We start from the raw sequence: 24,706 nt of genomic DNA on the forward strand, positions 1-24,706 counted from the left end.
TTATGAATGAGCAGCTAGCTAGGTAGATCGAGATCATGAATTCATGATCATCAAGTTAATACATGAGCGTTCTTTTCCATGTGGAATATTGGAGGTGGAGATAGCAGAAGAAGAAGAATGAAGAATGGTCGAGGACGTACGCGCATAGTCGCGTACTCTTGCAAGTCATCAAGTTTACGCGTTAGAGCGTAATATTCAATCGAATTTCTCAGACGAGGAACTACGTATGTTCAGTACGTACATGCAGGCAGACATTTGTCGGGCACGATTTCGAGTAACCGTACCGAAGGTTAGCAAGTAATACTGAATTGGTGATTTGAACTGCTTGAAGCCTGGTTATGATTTTTCTCAAAAAAAAAAAAAAAAGAAGACCTCATCAACTAAGCCAGCTAAGGGAGATCAACGTCGGGCAAAGTCATTCATCAATATAATTAAAGATCAAACATTGTAAGTTTTGAGGGAGCCCTTGATGAAAGGACGATCGAATAAGTCGTTGCATGCATGCATGCGTCGACCTAACCTATAGCACTTGACGTGTGTACTTGCGTACTCCGATGACAATATCCTCGTAATTTTGAATATCCCAAGAGTGGTTGTTTCCTAATGCTAGTCATCTGATCTCGAATATTTATTATAAAACCTTCTTTAATAGGTAAATTACTAATTATATAATCTGTTGTTTCCGTAAGAAAATGTCTTGTTTCAATGCCTCATATGCTACCGTTTTCATATGAAAGGGTCTGCTAATTAAACGAGATACAAGTTCGTGTACATTACCTCTATCATTTCTAGAGTTTTTCTGTCTGCAGATCGATGAGCAGACCTTTGAATTGATGACCGGATGGCGGATGCTTCAATATATTGTGTTACGAAAGTTCTGGTCACACTAGATAATACAAACGTACGCGTCCGCGTATAAAAGGGACTTCTAAGTACGAAAGTTGTAACACTACTTGACGATTTCGAACAGCATCCGTTCATAAACAAACTTACGAATCATGGTCAAACATGTATGCTTTCTTACGGAGCCATTTCGTATCATTGTCGACTCGTGGGTTGGCATAAAAGATTTCATGGTTTTATATAGTACACAGGTTATGAATTAACGTAAAGAAAAGAACAAAATAAAAGAAAACGAAAAACCTATTCATGCATAATGACGATGTGATCAATGTATTAATGTATATATAGAAAATCGAGGACAATCACAAGAGTTCTTCTGTGTCTAATAAGGAGAATAAGGAATGGTACGGACTGTACTCACTGTAATTTTCGTTTCAACTGTACGTGTCAATAACCATGTTATTTTAGTATATCCATAAGGAGTTTCACTGTGTCGATTCTATAGCTATAATAGTAGGCACGAAGGTTGATGCATATATTGCACATTGGTAATGTTCGCTGCTCGATTTACCATCTTTAGGTTTTGCATGCATGCAAAGACGGTTGAACGCCAGAATCAGAAGAGGAAGAGAAGAAACTGATTTTATTAATTAGCAGGTGACAATGTTACTTAGTCAAGACTCAAGAGAAACTTCATTTTTTTTATTTTGTTCTGCAACACCACAAGAACAATAATATACATGCATGTAACCTAAAAACAAAAACAAAAACCAGAAGCAAAACTACAAACAAAATGAAGTTAATCAAATGCCCAAGGTCTAATCGGTAAGACTAAGGAGTAAGGAGGATTGAAGAACAACAAATATGCTTTTAGGGGGAGTTGATGATCATCTTTACATGAGGCCGGCACCCCTCAATTAACATAATCAAGCCTAACCACTAAACCAAGCTTGCAAGTAGGTAAAGTAAATTAATTATGTTTTATAGATATGTTGTCATGGCTTAAGCCTTTGCAAGACAACGCTAAATCCGCCAGGTACTGGCGTCCCTTGAGTGGTTTTTGTTGCATGGGATGCAGTATTGACTTGGCATTAAGTTTTGTATATTTTTGAACCTTATAGGAATTCTCATGCATTTTGTTAGACGTTTGCACGATAATTTCTGTCTAGTGGTTTACGACTATTTACTCGAACATTTGTCGGGTTCTCTTTCTCCATTATCCGTCCTTCTTAATCAGGATTCCAGTCTCTCGTATGTACAAAATTTCCTTCGAAATTTCTCCATCGAATTGATCAATTCCCCATTCATAATTCCTTACATTTTATTGAATATTTGTGAGATAGTTGAAGCGTGATGATCATGCCATAGATAGTTAAAGCGCAATAGATTATATATATATATATATATATATATATATATCAATCAATTGAAGCTTCATTCTAGATAGAGACTATATATATATATATATATATATATATATATATATTACCAGGGGCCCTTCACTAAGTGATCCATTTTTTGGGTCTTGTAAAGGGATAGTTTACTTGACAAACTTCTTGATTATATTTCAACATCTCCACCTTTCAACATATAAGATTCTAATTTGTAGATCACCTCTATAAAATGTCAGCCAAAATGAATGTGTTTAAGACATTCAAACTGAGATTTAAACTTATGAGCATGAACGGTTCCGGTTTGACAGATTTGGTGCGTCTATTACTTTTACCAAGTTTGATACCTTAACGATCACCACTTTGGCTGAAATTTTACAGAAGTGATCTACATATTAGACCCTAAAATTTGAAAGATAGAAATGTGAAAATGTTGAGTTATCGCTTTAAAAGACTTAAAAAAAAGATCCCTTAATGGAATGGCTCTATATATATAACATAGTAAGTTCCACGCTTTTACACTTTCCTTGAGAATCGATGACTATTCATAGTTTCGGACGACAGAAAAATGTGACCTAATATTTTATTTGACTCATTAATATACCCTAATCCAGAATTACAAGTAAACTGATTTCTTGGCGCATCTCCATAAGCTTGTTTGAAACTGTCATCTCAACTTTCTATGAATCACAAGACTATTCATAGGTCTCAAATGGAAATTGACTTCAATTGGGGAATTTAACCACAGACTAGTAAATTGTCATATTAAGATGATTGGGTTATTGTATAGTACACAGGAAGAAGATACACTGGAAGCTCGACTGATCAAATCTCAACTTTCTATACATACGCGGTTTCGGTTCTTATTTAAATATCGCATCGCGCCCAATTACAGATTTCAAAACAATACAGAGTTGTTGAATCCTATTGCAACATACAATCCTGTTTTCGTGTACTTTTTATCTCCGAAATTCAATCTCAGCAAGTAAGAGCTAGCTGCAACCTTGAGATATTTACTTTTGCTTCTTAACTTAATTTGGACATTTTTTTCTTTCTGATTTGGTGTCTCTGTTTATGATTTACAGTGGAGACCATCAACGCAAATTGTGTGATGCAGAACAATCAGTCTGAAAAAATTGCAGGGTGGTGCGTTGTACCTGAACATCCAACTATTACAGTTGGATTGGATGTGCCTCTGAGGGAATTGAAGATGAAGCTCTTTACTGATGGAGTTTCGATGGTGATACTTACTGCCCCTGGAGGATGTGGGAAAACTACCCTGGCTACAAAGTTGTGCCAAGATGCAGATATCAAAGGTATGGTATAAAAATGATGTTATACAAATATCTATTTTTGCTAATTAGAAAGCTTGGTATCCTAGCTAATTGAAGAATCCAATATTAGTACTGCCTAGATGTTGGTCCTATCGATGATAATTACTGTCAAGATTTTTATTCAGTATGGCAAAGAGAAGCTGATAACAAATAGGTCAAGTGTCACGCTCCTTGGTAGCAAGGATTTATTTCTGTGTCAAAAAAGAGAGTAATCAGATACTTCTAACTTCATGACTAGGAGATGTCACATGCAGAAGAACATTGTCTTGCGGTTTTAAACTTTCAATAATTAAGTAAGGCTTCCAGTTGAATTAAGAGGTTCACTTTTATGACCAGGCCATCTGCTGGAGTATGTTTCATTCTTTTCACAACTGCATGCCACTTCAATTACCTCCTAGTGATTCTTTCTTGTCTTTAAATTTCATAGATAAATTCAAGAGCAATATCTTCTTTGTTACGGTATCAAAGAAACCCAATTTGTCCCTAATTGTCCAAGAGCTGTACCATCGAATGGGTGCCAAAGTACCTGAATTCCAAATTGAAGCAACAGCAATCAGCTGGCTGCAGCAATTTCTGAAGCAAACAGGACAAAATCCTATGTTGTTGGTCTTGGATGACGTCTGGGCTGGCTCAGAGTTCATTCTTGAGAAGTTTGATGAATTGAAAATGACTGATTACAAGATATTGGTGACATCAAGGTCTTCTTTTCCAAGATTTGGTTCTCCATATTATCTAGAATGTTTGAACAATGCAGATGCAATGGCACTTTTTCACCATGTAGCATCCTTAGGAGACAGGAGCTCTTATATATCGAAAGATCTTTCGAGAAAGGTTATTTTCTTAGTCAGCGATGCAAAATATATATGAATATTGATTCCTGAAAAGAGATGATGCGACATACACCTTCTCACCAAGCATAGTGTTTGACTACATGAATTCTACTTTGCAGATAGTAGAGCGTTGTATGAGATTTCCACTAGCAATTACTGTTGTCGGAAGATCACTCTGCGGGCAGCCAATAGAGATTTGGCAAAAAAGAGTAATGGAATGGTCTAAAGGTTCTTCTGTTCTTGAGACTGAGCATGATTTGTGTAATTGCCTCCAAAGTAGCTTAGATGATCTGAAAGAAGAAAAGCCTCTTTTAGGGGAATGCTTCATAGACCTTGGTTTATTTCCCGAAGATAAAAGAATCCCTGCTGCTGTCCTCATTGATACGTGGGCAGAGTTATATGGCATACATGAAGACGTTTCATCTATTGTAAACCTCTATGAACTTGCCTCTCGGAGTTTGGCTAATCTGGTAGTCACAAGGTATGCAGTCTAGCTTCTGTATCACTTGTTTGATCTTGTCATTCTAGTTTTTCCTTTAAGTCAATGTGTAGCTGCTTCTCAAATTTTTGACTGCAATATGTATGTTGAAGATATTCTTATTGGTTTTGAACTTTTGATTATAACTAGAAGGAAAGACAACAAATATAGCGATGGCTACTATAGTGAACACTTCGTTACGCAGCATGACATGCTGAGGGAGTTGGCTATCCAACAGATGATTCAGAAACCACTACAATTGAGAATGAGACTTATGATTGACATATGTGGAGACAACCTTCCTATGTGGTGGAAAGAACTGAAGTACCAATCCCTCATCACCCGCCTTGTATCTATATCGACAGGTTATTAGTTGTTACATCCTCTTTTAGGAAATAATTCACATTGGCACTTATGCACATGCAAATAGGCTCATACTCTTTTAGTTATAAATAGTATACATAATTTCTTCCTCATCTCATATGGTATTCTATAATATTTGCAGATGAAGAGTTCTCATCTCTATGGAAAAACTTGGAACTCCCAGAAGCAGAGGTCTTGATTTTGAATTTTCAGACCAAGTATTATGCCTTACCTGAGTTTGTGGAGAAAATGAATAAGCTGAAGACTCTTATACTCACAAGTTACCATACCAGTTCTACTGAGTTGAATAATTTTCAACTAGTTAATTCGATACCAAGTCTAAAGAGAATCAGATTGGAGCGAATCTCAATTCCTTCCATAAGCAGGTATCCTATACAGTTGAAAAGTTTGAAAAAGATATCTCTATTCATGTGTAGTTTTGGCCAAGGTTTTGGTAATGGTTCCATAAATGTCAGAGGCGTTTCCAAATCTTGTTGAAATGAATATTGATTACTGTAAAGATTTGGTTGAGTTGCCTCCCAAACTTTGTGACCTTATTCAACTCAAGAAACTCAGTGTTACCAATTCTCATAAGCTCTCTGCCTTACCTGAAGACATTGGAAATCTAGTTAATTTAGAGCTGCTGAGGCTTGGGTGCTGTACAAACTTATCTGAGTTACCCGGCTCCATTAGGAATCTTAAGAAGTTAAACTTGCTTGACATATCTGATTGCTTTAGTATTAAAGTATTGCCTGAAGACATTGGAGAGCTGTGCAGTTTAGAAAGGCTCAACATGAGACAGTGCTCTAGATTGAATGAGTTGCCTCCAACAGTTGTAGATCTTGAAAAGTTGAAGGAAGTGACATGTGATGAAGAAACTGAAGTTCTATGGGAACCCTATTTACCCTTTCTCAAGAGCATACAATTGAGGGTTGTGAAAGAAGATATCAACCTGAATTGGCTACAAAAGGCACATTGTTAAGACATATCTTCTCAAAGTTGTTGGAGGTCCAGAGAAGAAAAATGGTTTTCTCCAGACTCTAAACTCCTTGCTTTGGATGGTTTACTCCTGCAAGCAAGGGATGAGAAGGCTATGTTGGATTGCTGGTTAGGGAAAAGAGTTTGGAGTTGGCGGTCAATTGGATTGAACTTAGTATGCTACTTCACTTGAGGGAAGCAAGGCTATAGCTCTTATACAAGCACCCTTCACAAATTGGAGGCGATTTAAAAGGAGCAGAAGATGATATGTTGTGCTCAGCCAGGTCCTAGCCTCCCAGGGTGTATGAAAACCACTTTGGCACAGCTGTTTTGACCCACATGTTCAGGAAGTACTGATGAAATGAAGCAAATGTATTACAAGGATGAGCAAAGAGAAGAGAAATTCTGAAATTAGTGTGGAATCTTTATAGCAGAGGTAGTGTGGATTATACAGGGAATCCTCAAGAGAAATACAAAACTTGAGCTATTGGTTAATATGTACAACTAAATTGCTGGTATCCTGAGTGAGAGGTTTCAGGAAGAACTCACCCCCATGCCATTGTAACATAGTTAATTTTGCGTCGTGAATTGTGATTGACAATGTAAGGCTGAAAAGCCTGGGCTCTTTCTCTCCCCCCCCCCCTTCTTTCCGCACAACTGAAAGAGACAACCTGTTTGGACAAATTCTGTGTTAAATTCCAATTTGTATTATACCTCAGTTTGGACTTGTTCTGGTTTTGTTTGGCCTAAATAACCTCTTATCCAAGACTCCAGCTCATATGTATGTGAGTACAAGGTATTGTGTTGAAGATGACTATGACGAATCCACTCACTCAATTTAATGATTCTGCTTCTAATTTTTATAATCTTTTATCCAGTTTCCAGTCCTATTACACAAATGGAAGATCTATCCAATCTAGTTTAGTCTGATCCAATCTAGTAATCCATTTTGAGTTCCGGAGCGAATATTGTCTACACTACCAAATCTAGCTATAATGCATATCTCAGATTTATAACACAGAAGTTTTCAAGCACCGTGATAATTTAGAACTCACTTACAAAACTGCAAATTTCACTCTCCTAAAGAAATATATATATATATATATATATATATATATATATATATATATAGACACACACACACACACAGGACATCAGGGTAACTCGTTGATGAGGTTAATTGCTAGATAGTTGATTTATGTATATACTATACTATTGTATGTAATTCTGGAAAGATATAGTTTCAGTTTTGCTATCCTGAACAGCTTTCCTCTCTTCTTTAATGTGGTGATGTATGTTAATGAACCATACCTTTCTTGATATGTAAGGGAATTGTTACCAAATTATTCCCAACTGAAACGTAGTCTTTCTTTAGTTATTTGTTTATTTTTGTATCAACTTTTCATTTGCACTGTTCTTAGAGCGGAAAAGGAGAAAATTGTCTTTGTGTATGATCATTGACACAGTTCTTTTCATGTATTTTTGACAGGTTATTGAATGTGTTCTTTCATGGATTTTTGCAAGGGTTCTGAGATTATGAGGGCAGGCAAAAATTGCATCATATCACAAGGATTTAGGATCAGAAGAAAGTGATGAATACCATTTTAATGATTTTATATCTCGAATATGATACGACCCAATTCTTATTTACTTCCAAGCGATTTTACTGTGATTTTATACTCATATCGAGAGTTTTACTAAGCGTAGCGGTTTTAAAAGTTGACTTTTCAATGCGTAAGTTTTTCGAGAAAACTTCATTCAAGAAAGTTGTAGAGCTCATCGATACGAGTTCGTAGACACGCGGCATGCCCAAATCGGAATTTGCATGATAGAGTTGTTAGCAACCAAAGTATAGCTTCCGATTTCGGGAAGTTACTATTTCAGGAAAAGTCTATATATAGGAGGAGAGTTTCCTTTTTGGGGAGGAGAAGAAAAAAAATCATACGGTTGAGAACTGTATACGGAGGAGAAGAGAGAGGATGAACTAGCATATTTATCGATTTACTTTCATACGGTTGAGAACTGTATCTTGTGATATCCCTTTCCGTCTGGGAGGCGATGTGGTATTGTCGACGATACCACGACAGTCCAATACCCTCTCTGTTAGCGCTGATCGGTTCGATTACTCGAGATCAATATTAACCCTGTAAGCATCGTTAGTAGTATAAAGCAAGAGGGTATCGTTCACAAACCGGGGATCCAACCAGGGTAAAGAATCACAAACATTTAACAACGAATTCATGAGTGTTTAAAAGAGTTTGATATATAGGATCGGGTTGAAAGATAAAAACAGAAAATAAAACCTAAACTAATATATACATGTGATCAACCAACCAACACATAATATATTACCAAAACAAATCATACAAAGCTAACGAAAATCAGATTCTAGTCCTCCTTTAACAGTCTTGCCGAGACACTATCATGAATAACTAAGGTTGGATCATGCAATTAGGGTCCTAAGCAGTAACCTAAACACATAGACACTTAACACATTCGATTCATTCCAAGCGGTCTTAATCGAAATCTAACATACTTATCCTACTATGAAACTTCAAAGCCACGCATATTGAATTCATTAAGCATGTCACCTACTTAACCCCCAATCATGCAATTCCGAAAATCACATAGAAAAGATAAACATATTCATAGCACAAGTCATAAATCCAACAACCTAAATATCATGCTACAAGCGTATACATAACACATAGATACTCTCGAAATCACACAAAGACATATCACGGCATAAACTAAAATCATAGAACTACAAACCTAAAATCGAAAGTTATATAATTTGAAACAAGTAACTATCTCATAGACAAAATCAAAACAAGTTTACAATGACCAAAACACATACACAACCAAGAACAAGAAAAACCAAAAACCGAAATAAACATAGAGAGAATCATGGTTACACTTTATCAATCAAGCGATCTCACAAGGTGTAGCCGTGGCTTTCCAAGGGGATGAAACCTCTTCACAAGCGTGCTTGAAGGCTAAGGATTGGTGGAGAATGGTGGAATCGGTTTTAGGATTTCTTGGATGGGTGAGTATGAAATTTGGTAGAGCTTTGGCTAGTATGTGCACAAGGTTGATGATCTGTTTCTGTGGAATTGAGGTGCTATATATAGAGGAAGAAACCCAAGGGAGGATGGCCACAAAGTCCACAAAGTTGAAACCAAATTGGTTGAGGTTTCCTAGATTCGGCAGATTTGACCTTTGTCCCTTGTTGTGGCCATAACTTTCTCTAGAAAATAGATATTGAGATGATTCCAACTGGCAATTTCAACTAGACTTCCGTGGCTTTTCATCCATATAAGGTACATTTTCTCAATCATTTTGAGCTGTCCAGGGGAGCCCGTCAAAGATGGATGATCTGCACTGCCAGAATTCTGATTTCTATAAAGATTGCATATCTTTTGCATTAATTACATATCTTCTTCCTCCTTTATTGCTGATTTCTTTTGCACAAATTTCTTCCTTTGAATTAGGGAGGCAGCAAAAGTCTTAATTGTTGCAGCCATGTTTGATTTTTCTTACCTCTCCTCATTAAATTTGCTGCATGCCTTCTTTGACATTCTTTGGTACTGGGATTTATGGACATTCTGATACATATTTGTGCTCTATTTGCAGGAGGAACAAAGTCCCAAGTTTCCCTCATAGCCCTTGGATCAAAAGCAAATCAATGGCTGAGATAATTCCGCCGAGTTCATTGGACCTCCGATCAATGATTCAGTCATATCTCTCTGTAGGAATAAGATATTGATTTGATTCCAAATCCTACAGAAACTAGACTCAAATACCTTTATTTCCATATAAAGTAGGTCTTCTAACTCGATCGGAGCTATCCAGGGGAGCCCGTCGAAGTTGGACTACGAATATTGACAGCATTTTGATTCTTGAATGGATTGGGCTTTTAAGTGTATTTTCTTCTCTTTCCTTGTGGAACTAGGATTGCTTTCCTTCTCCAACATGGATTTGTATTTCCTAATAAGAATAAGTATGTTATAAACAAAGAAATACGAAAGGATGAATCCTACTCGAACAAGGAATCATATCTCAACAAGGATTATTAACACTTAGCACGATTTCATCATTAGTTCACTCATAATTGATATAAGCTCTACCTAGACACTTATTCTTACAAAAGAAACTAAAACATACTAAATAAGAGGTAACAAAGAGTAAGAATAGGGTATAATCACATTAAGAACGTCACACTTTGTGCTCCTATCAAGCGCGACGTGACGGTATGGGGAACTTGGGAGTACTATTGTTGCCTGGGGACATACTATATGACATGACGATATTATTTTGACTAGCGGGGTTAGTCTTTCCACTAGAACCAAAAGAGAGGGGGATGAACCGGCAGTGTTGCAGATGCTTCTGTGTCACTAGGAGAGTGTAGATGTACTAGTGGACCACATGTATATATTCAGAGAGTGAGAGACCACACGTGTGATTCGTAGGGACTTGTTGTGGTCTTGTATCTGTCGTGAGTGAGATAACGGGCTTGTGTGTGAAGTATCAGAGTTACTTTATTATTGGGTTGTCTGCTTCTTATTCTAGGGTCGAGAGTGAAAATTATAAACCCTTGTTTGCTCTCATATTTCCTTAGAAGAAATATTTGAAATTACGTTATTTATAAACTTTAATCGCATGCGGGTTTAACTGTATATTATTGGGGAAACATTAAATGCTTTTCATTCTTACTTCATTCGTAAGTTTGAATTATTATTATTTTTGTCCACTCACTCTAACGGGTTTTTCTTTTAAATATTTTCCCCTGGGCCCTTCGCTTTAAAATACCCAGTAAGCAAATCGTTCAGTTCAGCTTAGCAGGAGTTGAGGCAGGATTGCTTCTTTCACTGCCACAGTTTTGCAGTAGGTTGTAATCAACTTACTTGCATTATTAATCGGCTATTTTCCATTAGACTGCTCTAAGTACCTTAGATTTTTTAAACTTGTTTTGGTCTTCATATAAATCATATGGTATACAAATTTACTTCAATGGAGTCTCGTACGGAGTGCTCACTATGTAAATTTTCTTGCACCATTAAGGTTTTGTTTGATAAATTAATGTAAAGGACATCCATAACTGTATTTTCACAAATTTTGTAATATTTAAGAAATGGAGAATCCATTTGTCATCAAAATTAATATGTAAGGCTTAGTTTAGCACAACTGTGCTATGAGAAAAATTGTTTTTGAAGCTGCTGTGAGTATAATTGCTTTTGAAACTACTGTGAGAAAAATCAGCTGAGGTGTTTTGTAAACTGTTTTGAAAATTGTTGTGAGACCGAAAAACAATTTTGAGTGTTAGGTTATGTTATGAATATAGTGTATGATTCCCAATATGATACTCCTTGTTGGATATGAAAATGTAACTAATTAAATTCCCAAATGGCTTAGTTTGATTACCAAAAAGGATATGAACAAGCCCTAGGGGCGGACCCATTCACATGGCCACTTACAGCCCAAGGCATTTTCCAGCCCAAAAATCCCCAAGGTATATATAGTAATACATCCCATACCAAAAAAAAAAACAAATTATACTGAGAGTGAGAGTGAGTCAGTGAAAGACTTGCAAGAGTTCTTAGTTTTTTCTCTAATTCCACTTCTCACTTTAATCACACTTATAGGTGAATTTTGAAACATTTCCTAGTGTCCTCCATTAAACTATTGTCTACTCTTATTCCAGATTGAATGTGAAAGTTGGAGGTATGTTTTAATTTGAGTTTTAAGGTTTTTCAGTTCTCTTCATCAGTTCATGAGTTTAGAATATTGAAAAAGAAATCTTGCCGATAACATTGACAGTGATTCTGTAGTGCAGAGTTTGAATTGAGTGGACCCTCATATGGTACAAGTTAGTTAGCTTAGTGTTACTTATATCATATTTATGCTTGTTGTATTCAAATCACGAGGTTCAGGTTTATGTCTCTCCCAATGTATGTTTTTATTAAAATTGAAAAATGCGTGAGGATAAGCTTTTCACTGGGTTTCAAACCTCAAAAAAAAAACAATATGTCCTTATCAACTAGCCTAGATAACTTTTGGATCCTAGATCCGCCTCTGACAAGCCCCCATAGTTTCTCTTATACAATGAGCTCAAACTGATACATGTCTTATATTATTAATACATATGTCCATTCATACGTGATATCACATAAATAATAGATATTATCTGCAACATATACTTGTCTATGAATCCATCTTCATTTGAATATAAGAGGACAAGTTGTGTCATGAAATAACATTAAATCATTAATGGTCCCAAAATTTCTACAAGTAATTGAGAAATGATATGAAGATCTGGGAGTTGATTGAGCCTTCTTCTTTACAATTGCAAATTTGCTGTTTTTCTCCTGACAATTGCGTTGCCATGAATTCCTCCTCTTAGTAATAATCAATGATTTTTAGCAGTTAAACAACTCTATAAATGAATATAGTCATGAATTAAAATTAATGTTCCAAAGATGCATGTCCAGACCAACAATGACAACACCATTATAATGAGAGTACCTTAAAACCATAGAAAGCTAAAGGTCTAGGAACAAATCAACAGCTTGAATCCATATTCAAAAGAAACAAAACCAATGAACATAGCTTAATTAACTAATATTGTCACAACACACACAAGTATGCACACAAAAATAATATGCATCAGCGTTAAACTACAATCTCCAAAATCCTACTCTTGAATCTTGATGAATCACTCAAAGGTTAATCTTGTGGAACTCAAAACCGAACCAGCACTGTACCACATATCATATTAGTTTTTTTTCCTAAGGTGATCATAAAATCAATAAGACCCATCAATTTGTGAAACAATGAATTCATCAATAAGACCATAATTGATATCACACCTTCATTACCTCCTAGAATTGAAACAATTGTATATTACCTTAAAAATTCACATTGTCTTGATAAGCATTCTCTCCATTTGCTTTGAAAAACAATATCAATATTGGGTCATGTTTCAATAACCCCCGAAATCTAGCAAACCCAGCAACTCAGAAAATCATAGCGATCAAACCTAAAATCAGACCCAAATACATATGTAGAAGATAAGATGTTTCACCTTTTAGATTGGGGACGACTATGCTCTATCATGTTTTTGAGAAGCATGAGATTCGTTATGGGAAATGGGAGGAAATAGAATAGCAATGAATATAAGAAGAGATTGAGTTGAAAGAATGAGGGCAAAATCGGATTTAGAAAAAATTCAATAAAGCCTTCATATTTTAGCTTAAGAGTTCCTGCAAAAGTGGAAGCAAATTTGCTCCACACCCTTAATTCCCTACTTTCATCCCACCCACTTATAACAATGTCATGTGTCTTTCTAACTTAACCATTCTAGCAATGGTTAACTCTATAATAATTATTTATTTTATTTTCTAGTTTTAACTTTAAATCAACCTTTTCCTCTTTTCTTTTTTTCTATTTACCAAAATATCAAAGAAAGACTCCACTTCTTATGAAGAGCATTTGTAGTAATGTAGGTCCTCATAAGACCCTTACTAGGTTCTTAAAAATATCAAGATTAGAAACCATTAGGGTTCCTTCTCGTTTTTTTTCAAGGGTTTCTTGACTTTGTTCATTTTCCTCACAATCTTTCACTTTACTCTTTTATGAAAATTTGTACATTGATTTCCTATGGTTGGGCATACAATGTCATAACCCCGAAATTTCGAATGATAAAAATTCAAATTCGAACCATGAAAACTCCAAAACAATCTCAAATATATTGAAACCATCTTATAGTAACAGTGTATTGAAACTTAATTCACAGTACAACTCAATCGACTGGAATAATACATAATCAGTTCATACCTCAATTATTATAGCAATTGGGAATGTAAAATTCACTCAATCCTCACCACAAACAGAAGAAAGAAATCTTCAGCAATCTTCAGAGTACGCCCTCCAAATTTGCTAATCCCCACCTGCAGAACTATCCTCTACACCATCGAATTGGTGCACCGGGATTGTAAACACAAACCCGGTAAGCTTTTGAGCCCGTATGAGTAAATTAATATTATAACATAAATCACATACAAACAAAATATAACATATAACATTTAAAGACAAGTGTAATCATGAGACACTGAACAACCCATTTGGTTGCCCAATATTATTTAAAAATATGTGTACTCATGAGACATTGGGCAACCCATCTATTGCCCAATATCATTTAAGAATATAGGTACTCATGAGACCCAGGTATCCATCTGTTACCCCTCATGCAGTACACCGGCAGACACTAGGCAACCAATCTGTTACCCAATATCATTCTAAAACATGGGTACTCATGAAACTCAGGCAACCCATCTGTTACCCCTTATGCAATACACTGGCAGACAGATTAGAGCTCTAACTGATCGTAACCGACACTCGGCTAAGGTTTGGTGCCGATTTAATGCCAACAACGTCTGAAGACCAGAAAACGTTTTAACAAGACTCAATGTTAAAACATGTATAATATAACAATCCACACATGTTTATGTACTACAACCAAGTGACACTTGCACAACAATATAAATATAGTCACTCCAATAATCTGTTATACCGGAAGGTACGTTATCTCTCTTCCGGTCTCATTCACCACAATTAATCGAACACAATACAACCTCATAATTTAAATAAACACCGTAACATTATATAATATAACAACCCATATATATGTATCGTGTTTACCATTTTTATACACATACACAACCCACTATATTATATAGATCTCACAGTTCACTCTTTTTAAGAAATCATAAATATGAGTCACCGCCAAGGGTAGACTCGTCATAGTGAGATTTACTCACATTCACCACAGTTCATAATTACTAAAACTTTTTAAAATCATTTATTCAAATAGCGTTTCACTTACCCATGAACCATAGATAATCAAGTTCACGTAATTTAAACCAAAACATATTTTTAGAACAATTTTTATAAGCTAGTGATGCAATGACTATGTTAACAACTCAAACTAAATTCAATAATTATAACACTACTTCGATCATGATGATCATTATGAGATTTACTCACCTTAGCTCCCGTTGTGTCTTCTACTCAAAATAAGGAAGGTGCCATCTACCACAATCACTCCATAACCAAGCAATAAGTATCTAATTCATATCAATGTTGCAAGAATTAACCTAACACATGCAAATGACCTATGTAAATGCTCGTATCGACGAACACATCACAACGGAGTAAACCATTACTCCGAAACATGACCCAACACACCGCCATCCGCCGCCAATAGTGGTGGCACTGCCACTATTCCGGTGACCACCAATGATCACCAACATATACCACTACAATCTAAACAAGATTTCCAACAACTTTCTAGTTCACACCGAAGTCTAAATCGAAGCCTAAACAGTCCAATCGACGAAGGACATAAAATTGGCACTATTCATAGACCCTTGATCGGTTCGATTACTCGAGATCAAGATTAACCCTGTAAGTATCATTAGTAGTATAAAGCAAGAGGGTATCGTTGACAAACCAGGGATCCATCCAGGGCAAAGAATCACCAACATTTAACAACAAATTCGTAAGAGTTTGAGGAATTTGGGATATATTTCGGATCAAACAGAAAATAAACCTAAACTAATATATACATGTGATCAACCAACCAACACATAAGCAATTACCAAACAAATAACATAAGAACAAAGGTAATGAAATCTACTCTCAATCATGTTCATGCCGTAAGTATCATAGTTCATCTTAAATTCGATCATGCATCAAGTTCCTACTTGGTTCCTAATACATGGATATTATCGAGCTCAACTACTTGTCTTTCTACGAAATCTAACATACCAATTCATCATCCAATTACGTATCACAAAGAGAAATCAACATGTCTGTCGAACTTAAGATCATAATCGGTGGAGGAACAAAGGGGACAAACAATTAATCAACTACTTGTATCAAAATCGTTTTTAACTTCGAATGATTAACATATGCGACATCAACTACTTGTCTTAATCACACATGCAATATAAGAACACACCGAAAATTAATTAATAACATAAATTGAAACTCATGGCATAAAACCTAAAATCATTGAATAAAAATGGAAAAGCTTAATTCATCATGTCATTCAAAAGTTACAAATATCTCATAGACAAGAATAAAAATAACTTTAACAAAACTTAAACATAAATCATCCAAGAACATAAAAACCCGAAAACTAAACATGAAGATCATGGAGTTACACTTTATAATTCTCATCTCAAGTTTCCTTACAAAGGTAGCACGAAATCTTCAAGAGTATGATATCCTAGGCTCCCAAGCTTTGGATAAAAAATATGGTGAAGGGTGGTGAATTCGAATTCTATGGTTCTTGGTGAATGAAATTGTTTGGGCAAAGCTTTGGCTATACTTGTGTGCAAGGTTGATGATATTTTTCTATGGAAATGAGGTGCTATATATAGAGGAAGCAACCCAAGGGAGGCTAGCCACAAAGTCCACAAATTTGAAACCAAATTGGTCTAGATTTTCTCAATTCGGCATATCTGACATTTGTCCCTTGTTCTGGCAATAACCTTCTCTAGGAAATAGATATTGAGCTGATTCCAACGGCATTTGAAAATAGACTCTCATAGTTTTTCATTCATATATCATGCATTTTCTCTATCATTTTGAGCTGTCCAGAGGAGCCCGTCAAAGTTGGATTATCTGCACTGCCAGAATTCTGATTTCTATAAGGATTGGACATTAATTGCATATCTTCTTCCTCCTTTAATGCTGATTTCTGTTGTACAAATTTCTTCCTTTGAATTAGGGAGGCAGCAAAAGTCTTTAATTATAGCAGCCATATTTGATTTTTCTTACCTCTTCTCATTAATTTGCTGCATGCCTTTTTTGACTTTCTTACCTCTCTCATTAATTTGCTGCATGCCTTCTTTGACATTTTTTGGTGCATGGATTTATGGAGATTTTGATACATATTTGTGCTCTATATGCAGGAGAAATAAGGTCCCAAGTTTCCCTCATAGCTCTTGGATCAAAAGCAAATTAATGGCTGAGGTAATTCCGTCGAGCTCACAAGACCTCCGAGTAATGATTATGTCATATCTTCTTGTAGGAATATGATATTGATTTGATTCCATATCCTACAGAAACTAGACTCACACAGTGTTCTATCCACATAAGGTACGTCTTCTAACACGATCGGAGCTATCCAAGGAAGCTCGTCGAAGTTGGACTACGAATCTTGACAGCATTTTGATTCTCGCATGGATTGGGTTTTTAAGTGCATATCTTCTTCTCTTTCCTTGTGGAACTAGGATTGTTTTCTTTCTCTAACATGGATTTGTATTTGCTAATAAGAATAAGTACGTTAGAAACAAAGAAATACGGAAGGATGAATCCTACTTGAACAAGGAATCATATTTCAACAAGGATTCTTAACACTTAGCACGATTTCATCATCAATTCACTCGTAATCGATATAAGCTCTACCTAGAGAATTATTCATACAAAAGAAACTAAAACATACTAAATAAGAGGTAACAAAGAGTAAGAATAGGGCATAAACGCATTAAGAACGTCACACTTTGTGCTCCTATCAACCCTAGAACAAGAAATCGTCGATTCTCCTTGTGTTTTTTGAAATAGATAAAACTGTTTTAGAGGGTTGATAAACATCCTACAAGCTTCAAAACACAAGAAGAATGACCTTGATTGGTTTCCGGATGAGTGAGTTCTCCTCACTTCTTCAAAATGGGACAGCTGCATTGTTCTTCATTTCTGAGATTCAAATAGCTTGAATCTCTCTCAAATACTAACCCAGATCAGAAAGGGACAAAGAGACGGTTCCAATGCCACCGGTCTCACTCAATTTCGTCACCGGACGACGAAGATATGGCTGGAGAAAAATCTAGAACAAAGAGGGAAAAATCGCGTGAACAGTACCCGAGCTGATTTTAGGAAAAAATTGATTTTCTTAATTTCTAATCTCCACTCCTTTCTTTTATACTCATTCCAAAATTAGAAACCAAACTATTGTTGCTAACAACTTTCACATACGACATCCGATTAAAGTGTGTCATGCGTCTACGAACTCGTATTGATGAACTCTACTACTTTCATTAATGAAGTTTTATGAGATTCCTAACGGATAAAAAGTCAATTCTTGACCCCTCACGGTAACGTTTCTGAGTATAAATTGCTCGAACACTTTCGTTTTCTCCCTCGTACTATATAATTGGATCACCACCAATTTAAATATCTCCGAACAATAATTAGAAAATAATTTTAAATTTCTGGGATATTACATACAATCAAGTCCCCTTTATGAATTTTCAATACAAGCTTATATATATAATAAAACCCATATCCCTTGTATATTCTTTTTTGGTTGATTGGAATTGTTCCTCAATATTTGAAAGTACACTCCTCAATATATGGGTTTCCTTTACAATCTTACGTCTATGATAAATAATATAATTTATTTTCTTTTTTCAGAAAAATATAGAGAAAAGAAAAAGAAATCTAGAGTTGAATTAGAAAACAATATAATTAATTAAGGGTATGACTATTGCCACCCCAAAGTCCAATTTGTTCACTCCACTTTCTCTTTTCACCCGATGTATATATTCTTTTATTTTAAAATTACTTTGTTCACCCAATTATAATACCTCAATTGCCCATTTTTCAATAATACTTTGTTCACCCATAATGTTTTCAATTTTAACCTTGCTTTGTTCACCATACATTCTCTTCTTACATTACACATTTTTTTTCAATTCTAAACTTACTTTTTTTTTTCAAATTTTATTTCAGATTTATACTAACAATCTCTATTAAGAAGAAAACTTGCAATTACTACTACATGTAACTAGGTTTTATAAACATAAAATAGGATCACGTACTGTATGTTTTCTCCTTTGTACGTTTATCAATAGTATAATTTAGTTAAATTAAATATATCAGCAAATTTAAAAAAAAACAATGATATGCTCTTCAATTTAACAATATTGCAAAAGTATAAGGGTTTCAATCTTTTCATTAGTTTCAATTTTAACTATTTAATATATATATATATATATATATAAATTAATAGATGTGTGTTTTGTAAAATAAACAAAAATGAATTGTAAATGTAAACAACTAATAGTCTATTACAATAATTTTACATCAGGATATTACAGTCTTACAATAAAACAATAAGTTGTTAGGTGAACAAAGTGAACTGTGGGGTGGTAATAGCCGCCTCTTTAATTAATTATTAAAGAGTAAACTGATAGAAGCACTATGTGTGACGTTCTTAACATGTTTTTACCTCCATTTGTACTTTGCTTAGCCCTTATTTTGTAATATCGAGTCATTGAGTCTTAATAGAAGTCTTGGGCGGTATTGGATGTGTTTTTGTGCTTAAACGAGTTAATAACGAAGAATTTGTCTAGAGTCCTAGTTTGAGTAGGAATCCTTATAGGACTAGGAAACCTAGTTGGATTGGGAGTCTTCATCTTTCTACGTTTTGGTCGCATTGTTGATATCTTGAGAGTCCTTCTTGCACTAGGAATCCTTGTTAGACTAGGAAACATATCATTTGGAAAAATCCTACTTGAACTGGAACTCTTTTTACGAAACCTCCCTAAATGAACTTTCCTTTTTGCAAATTAGAAACTTTCCTAATCTAGCTGAACTCATGTATTACATGTGTCTTTTTAAGACAACAATTGTCTAGATTAGGACATGACTTTCGAAATATATTATCTCTTACTTATGATTTTATTTTCTTATTTTCATATTTGATTTAAGAGATAAGACTAGAGGAAAATAAGGAATTTTAGCCGTGTAAATAAGGACTACAAGGGATAAGGCACGGAAGAGAAAATAAATAGTCTAAGCCGTGTGCAAGGAGCTTGAAGATGAAGCTACTCATGGCTAGAGGATAACAAGGAAACCGTGTGAAACAAGGAGAGCTACTCATGGCTAAAGTCCTAATCAAAGGAGAAGAAGGAGTCATATGTCAAGCCATTCATTCAGAAAATAAAGGAGATAATCCAAGGAGATAAAAGAGAGATGAAGCCGTGCATAGAGGAGCTTCACACTGCAGCAAATAGAGTGATACAAGGAGTCCTAACCGTGCTATCTATACATGAGGATAAAGAGGAGATGTTGTGATACCTATTCAGAAATTAAATGGAGATAATGCATGGGATAATTCAGCGAATTCATGAGATAAATGAGGACCATGCCGTGCACAACTCTTGAGAAGTTTTAGGAGATCAACCGTGCCTTCAAAGCAGCAAATGGATAGGAGTCCAAGCCGTGTACACCTTGGGATAAAGGAGGAGATAAGGGCTGAATGAGTAAGGAGAAAGGGGAGCGATTCGATTCAATTATTGAAAGAAGATCCTAGCCGTGCATTGATGGACCAAGCAGCATAAAACCGAGCAAGCCATCCTCCTTCCTTCCTCTATATATAGCATGGTCTCTCTTCACAATTGTCATCAATTCTCCTTTGCATTCAAGAGCCGAACCTCTACCAAAATATTACCTCAAACATCCTTCATACATACAGCAAGCCGTCCCCTTTACCTTCACCATCTCCACCGAAATCACCATTGAAGACTCACTTCCAAGGTTCCTACAACGTGTGATTCTCGCAACTCATCTCCATGACTTCGTTTGTTTTTGATTTTCTACAATTCTTTGTCTATGAAGATTGTAGTATGATGTTTGTGTGGGATTATTGTTTGTATATGTATTCGAAATTTTCAGATTGATCTATTAGATTTTTGGATCTTTGCCGAATTGATATGTCTATGATTATTGAGTTTGTATCTCTATTGTTGTGTTCTAATCATCTTTCTCATACTTTTAGATAATTTTCAAATATGTGCATATAAATTTAGTGCTTGGATGCAGTGCCTAAGATTGTGTTTGAATGCTAGATTCATCTACCATATTGACACAAATTGAATCCTGCCCTAAATAGGTTTGGTTTGTGTTGATTAAAATTGGTAAAAATTCTGGAAATTTGCATGTGAAACCATGGTGGGTGACGCCATACAAGAAACATGTCTCCGACAAAGATTTGATGCTTAAATATGATCTTGTTTGATTTATACTCTAAATGTTATTGAATTCGATTGCATGCAAATTTAGATTAGGCCCTAAGTCAATCTAAATATTAATTGAAATCTTGCATGATTAGATGATCCCCTAAGGCTCTAATTGTATTGGTGTCTAAAGAGTATGTGATTAGTTGAATTAGAATGCATGATAGGTTCGAACTTGTAATTATGTGGTGTTTGGTAAATTTGATCAAGTTTGTTAAAGTGAAGTCGATCATGTAATTAGTAATTTAGGATTTATTTTCAATAGTAGTTTTATAATCAAAATCAAATCCCCCAATAACATGATAAGTTTTGAGTCCCCTTTCATTTCCCTGACTGAACGATCCCTGCTTATTCTCTACTAACAATGATGTTTTACAGGGTTTATTATAGACATTCTAACCAATGATCTATCATTAACCATCGGTAGATTGGTTGAGTCAGAGAGACACATGACATTGTTATAGGTGGGTGGGGATGAAAGTGAGGAATTAAGGGTTAAGAGCAAATTTGCTTTCCACAAAAGCAGCCTTGAAAGCAATCCCCATGCTGCTTTTCCAAAACATGTTGTTGGGAGAATTACTGAAGTTGAAATAAGTTATATGGGTCTTACCAAACACCTTATTTTAGACCTAAAAGTAGCTCAGGAAGTTGTCCCAAACTGGGCCTAAAAACTTGAAAAAAATGGGCATGAGCTTTCATGTAAATAATTAGGCAAGATGTTGGCTTGCATGTCCTAAAGTTAATGCGGCACAACGCTAGTGCCGGTCAATGGAGATCGATTCTCTGCTCGATCTTACAGCAGATCAGGGTGAGCCTTGTTGGGCTTGGCCAATGGGCTAGCCTGGTAGGTTTTGGTTTGTTGTCTTTCCCCACATACTTCACTTGAGCCTTGTACAACTTTTTCAATCCATGGCTCTAGTTTTGGAAGCATACAATGTAGAGTACCCAATTGATGAATAGGCTTGAGTTGAGTGTATTGATAATTCTATAGTCGGTGGAGTTTTATTTTGCGCTTTTTCGCATTTGGTATTTTTAGTTATGTCTACTTATTGGACTTTATTTTAGACTTTGGTTTGTTTAATAAGTGTGTTTTGCGCATTTATTTGCTTTCTTAGGTTAATTTTTATGAGAGGTGGCTTGTCACCTCTTATATTTGATCCTTGTGGTTGTGTATGCATGGCTTAATGCCAGATGAAGTTTGTAACGTCCCCAAAAATTCGAGCTTAAAAACTCAAAATTCTAAAGTCGTTAAACACAAAATAATCTCAAATAAATCGAAATCATTTAAGTGTAACAGCGGATCAATTATGAGTTCTCAATACAACTCAGACAACCAATTATTACAACCCAAATTTATAATCCATACACAAAATGGAAATTTAATAATCCTCACAAATCACTCACAAATCTCACAAATGAAATTACACAAATCCTCACACACAAATCCATGCTAAAACCTCACCACAAGTAGGATCCGAACGACTTCGAGCCTCTGTAGTCGACACTCAACCTCCACTAATCAGCACCTGCGGAATTATCCCCTACACCATCGAATTGGTGCACCGGGATTGTAAACACAAACCCGGTAAGCTTATAGCTCGTATGAGTAAAATCAAAATATAATTCGCATATCAAAATATACGAAAGATCACAAAACAACAAATATAAATGCCCTCATGAGTCAATGGACAGCCCATCTGGTTGTCCCAAAGAAATATGAAATGAAACGCTCATGAGAAAATTAAGTAACCCTTCTGGTTACCCAATGCATTTATAATACGGGTACCAAGAACGCTGGTACACATCTGTTACCCCTCTCGTAATACACCGCTGATATTGGATAGCCACCCGCTACCCAACATCCAAAATAAACTGAGTACCCATGAGCAGATAACCACCCGTTACCTCACATGCAGTACTAAGGCAGACAGACTAGAGCTCTAACTGTATCGTAACTTTCGCCCGGCCAAAGGCTAGGTTTCGACTTGCCAAACACGTACAATAATCTCACATCATATTGTACCAATCAGGTCCGAAGACAAATCAACATTTTAACAATCTCAATGTTAAAAATCACGTACAATAATCTCACATCATATTGTACAATTCAATCACATGCTCAATATAATCACAATAAAATCATAACAGTATATTATATAGCAAACTATATATATTCGTACTTATTTACCATTTATACAATATATATATATTCCACTATATCTTATACATGTCATATTTCACAACACATGCTCAATACTCAATCTTCCGTCATCAAAATGACCATTTCTAATGAATTAATAACAGTATACAATCTAATGAACTATATATACATGCACTTATTACCATTATACAATATATATATATTCCACTAAATTGTATACATGTTGTAATTCATTATTAAATACTCTTGCAAAAATCTTGAATCACCGCGAGTGTAGATTCGTAAATATGTGAGATTTTACTCACCTTATCGACTCGAGCGTAATTCACAATTCCCGATGATAATTCATTTCCTCGATTTAACGATCACCTTGAAAAGATAAGAAAAGAATTTAGAATCGTTTCGTAAACCTTTAAATGCCGAAACAGTAATAATCGGTTACTGTTCAGCAATTTTTCGGTTTTACGAAATTACTGTTCAGTGTTACTATTCCCGGATTACTGTACAAATATGCAATTAATACGTATTTATGTACGTATAAATATTATATACGTATTTCTGTACGTATAAATATTACTACGTATTTCTGTATGTATAAATATTAATACGTATTTCTGTACGTATAAATATTAATACGTATTTCTGTATGTATAAATATTATATACGTATTTCTGTACGTATACGTATGATTTAAATGTAAATACAATCTCAGTAAATAAAATTTACTATTTACCATTTACAAATTACTTTTTACATTTACTGAAAGTAATTTATATTTACATTTACCAAATGTAAAATTTAATTATATTTACCGTAGTAAATAAAAATTACATTTACATTTACCGTACACAGTAAATTACCAAAATACCCTTCTGTCAAAACTGTTCACACCGCCGCACGTGGCGGCGCGTGTGGCACACGCGCCACCTCCGGCGGGCCGCGCGTGGGGCCCACGCGCCGAGGCTAACCACGGCGCGTAGCACGCCACCGTTACCTCAAATCTCTCCTACTTTCTCCCCTCTGCTTCCCTCCGGCCTTAGGCCGCCCCTACACCACCCCACACTTCCACACGCGCCGCCTAAGGCGGCGGCGTTCATCAACCCACCGATCTCCTCAAATCCAACCAAAACGTTCCAACAATCATCAACAACCATCACAACAATTACACGAAGCTATTCATTACCTCTATCGACGTTTTGGACCGTTGGATTCCCTCGATGAAGCTCCAAAAGTCGCCGTGAGACT

General features: G+C 35.6%; 1 protein-coding gene across 1 annotated transcript; it reads left to right on the forward strand.

Moving 5' to 3' along the window:
* The first annotated feature begins 3,162 nt into the window (after positions 1 to 3,162).
* LOC126794732 (probable disease resistance protein At5g66900) lies at positions 3,163 to 6,352 on the forward strand. The gene is given in 7 exon segments (XM_050521502.1): positions 3,163 to 3,219; positions 3,320 to 3,550; positions 3,996 to 4,399; positions 4,518 to 4,879; positions 5,030 to 5,241; positions 5,382 to 5,706; positions 5,708 to 6,352. Coding segments are annotated over 7 exon segments (2,049 nt in total). The 5' UTR covers positions 3,163 to 3,218; the 3' UTR covers positions 6,222 to 6,352.
* The last annotated feature ends 18,354 nt before the right edge of the window (positions 6,353 to 24,706 follow it).

The sequence above is a fragment of the Argentina anserina genome, chromosome 5 (assembly GCF_933775445.1).
Source record: "Argentina anserina chromosome 5, drPotAnse1.1, whole genome shotgun sequence".
Taxonomy (NCBI): domain Eukaryota; kingdom Viridiplantae; phylum Streptophyta; class Magnoliopsida; order Rosales; family Rosaceae; genus Argentina; species Argentina anserina.